General features: G+C 43.3%; 1 protein-coding gene across 1 annotated transcript in view; it reads right to left on the minus strand.

The window, feature by feature from the left end:
- LOC101849149 (1-aminocyclopropane-1-carboxylate synthase-like protein 1) overlaps positions 1-2,781 on the minus strand; it is a 6,942-nt gene extending 4,161 nt beyond the window's left edge. Inside the window, exons 1-3 of the mRNA XM_005105501.1 lie at positions 2,624-2,781; positions 1,751-1,883; positions 514-652 (exon numbers count right to left, since the gene is read on the minus strand). Of these exons, the coding sequence (XP_005105558.1) occupies positions 514-652; positions 1,751-1,883; positions 2,624-2,781 (430 nt within the window). The remainder of the gene's footprint in view (positions 1-513; positions 653-1,750; positions 1,884-2,623) is intronic.

Genomic DNA, 2,781 nt, shown 5'->3' on the forward strand with positions numbered 1-2,781 from the left:
CTGTCATTTGATTTGGATACGTGACTTCGATTGCCGTCGGTGGAGTATTCTTATCGTAAAGCTTCCACAATTATATTTTAAAGGGTAAAAAAACACATTTGCAGTTGCAACATAATGGTTTGTTCTCCCTCTGCTCAGAGAGAAATAGTCAAACCTACTGTAATGGCCACATATATAAGACCATCACCTGTTCGAACGGCCACTTCCCCTCTTGCTGTTTGTTTACATTATAATAACACCATAAGACGACCTTCTTTCACCTCGATAATTTGTGTCGATCCTATACACTTTCGACTAGAGAGTCTTCTTTACTGCGTTCTCAATATTTCGTACCTGTGTCGTTAGTTTCTTTCCTTTGTACTCAATTTCATACCTATGTCGTCAATTTCTTGCTTGTGTCGTCAATTTTTCACCTGTGTCGTCGATTTCTTACCTGCGTCGTCAGCTATTTACCTGTGTCGTCAATTTGTTACCTGTGTCGTCAATTTCTTACCTATGTCGTCAGTTCCTTACCTGTGTCGTCAATGATGTGTTTGAGTCTCATCTGGATGACGGCAGGGGGCGGATGGAACAAGGTCTTGTTGATCACATCGATCATCTCCTTGTTGGCGCTCCACAGCACGCCACACCGATACCCGGACAGACCGAAGTCCTGGACACACAGGAGAAAAGAACAACCTGGGTTTTGTGTTCAGTTCTGGTATGTTATTGAGGATTGGCTTTTTCATTTTTTCCCCTCTTATTTCTTGTTGGTGCTACTGTAGAAAAATAGTGGGAGTAGCTTCTTTAAAAAAAAAACTTAAACTCGAGTTTGGAAGGGTGCACCGGTTAGGCGTTTCGCCATCGCACGCATTAGACCTGGGATGGATTCCCGTCTTGGGAGAATTGTTGCCGAGTATCTCCGTTTTTTTCTTCTAGGGCGTTGTAACATCTCAGCCCGGGTTTGCCCTGTCAGGCAGGATCGATGCCCGCCTCCTAAATGACCTAAAAGTGTAACGATGAAGACGGAAACAAAATAGCCTCTTCATAAAGGAACGATTTCAAAAAGTACATCTATTCAGTCATAATTTTGAATACAGATACACTCGTTCACTCAAATATAAATCATAAAACACAATGGCACGCTGTGTCCACCCCCCCCCCCCCCCCCCGCAAACTTCCCCTAACGTCTCCCATTTTTAGCATTATAGAGTCTTAACTGGTAGTTCTAGTCCCTCCCTTTAATTCTTAACTTTGTAAATCAGAGAACTGAACCAAATGAAGGGTAGCCTTAGGGAGTACCCAATCAATCTAAGACCAAGCAAAGAAATTATAACCTCTCTGAGTCTTAGACAAAAAATGCCCAGTTGGTGATTCGAACTTGGGCCACAAGCACTGCCATAATACTTTTTATTATTTAGCAAACGGTATGTCTAATCCAACGTAAGCCCAATGAAAGAGCAGGTAAACCCACCATGGAAGTAGACGAACTTATCAAAGGAAGTAGATAAACTCATCAAAGGAAATAGACGAATGCACCAGAGGAAGTAGACAAACACACGAGAGTAAAAAGACAAATGCACGTTAAGAAATAGACGGTGCACAAAAGAAAGTGTACAAATTGTACTCCAGAGGAAGTAGACAAATTAGACTAAAGCAAAAAAGAAAGTCGAAAAACTCGCCCGAGGGAACAGACAGACTCATCAAAGGAACTAGACAAACAGACCAAAGGAAAAAGACGAATACACAGGAAAGAAATAGAGAAAATCACCTTGCTGAAGCCCCAAAGGAAGTGAGTCCTCTCTGGGTCGGGGTGAGGCATGGACAGGACACTGACGAAGGTCGATTCGGGGTCATGGATGGACAGGGCGTAGACCTCGTCCACGATCACGTGAAGAGCGTACCTGGAGGAGCACACGTGCACAGTCAGGATGTCACTCACCACCGTAGTGGTATTTAGTTACTCTCAGTAAGATTTTCAGCAAAAAAGGCAGGTCAGTAAGAAGACCCGTATGCCTCTATATCCTTCATAATGCAAACAAGGGAAATGATATTCAGCTATTGACTACGTGTATATAACTAATATTTTATCTCATCTTCTCTCCCTCTCTGTCTGTCTGTCTGTCTGTCTGTCTGTCTGTCTGTCTGTCTGTCTGTCTGTCTGTCTGTCTGTCTGCCTGTCTGTCTGTCTGTCACCTTCTCTCTCCCTCTCTCTCTATCTCTCTATCTATCTATCTATCTATCTATCTATCTATCTATCTATCTATCTATCTATCTATCTATCTATCTATCTATCTATCTATCTGTCTGTCTCTCTCTCACACACATAGAATATATTAATATTATATACACTCACGCACATACATACTCTCACCCACACTAACACACACACTCTTACTCTCCCACTCTCTCTCTCTCTCTCTCTCTCTCTCTCTCGCTCTCTGTCTCTCTCTCTTTCTGTGTATGCATGTGTGTGTGCTTGTGTGTGTGCGTGTGTGCTTGCGTGTGTGCATGTGTGTGTGTGTGTGTTTGTGAGTGTGTATGTGTGTGTGTGTGAGTGTGTATGTGTGTGTGTGTGTGTGTGTGTGTGTGTGTGTGTGTGTGTGTGTGTGTGTGTGTGTGTCCGGGGGGTGTAATGCCTTACTTGGCACAGAAATGTAGAACATCGTTGATCTGTGTGGCGGTGTATACAGAACCAAGTGGGTTGTTCGGGGTCACAAACAAGAACGCCCTGATATTCTTGCCCTGTGGAGGAAGGCCGAAATTGTTAACAACAGACTGATTGGGAATGTTAACCCCCAT

This window comes from Aplysia californica, unplaced genomic scaffold (genome assembly GCF_000002075.1).
Source record: "Aplysia californica isolate F4 #8 unplaced genomic scaffold, AplCal3.0 scaffold00473, whole genome shotgun sequence".
In the NCBI taxonomy this organism is placed as follows: domain Eukaryota; kingdom Metazoa; phylum Mollusca; class Gastropoda; order Aplysiida; family Aplysiidae; genus Aplysia; species Aplysia californica.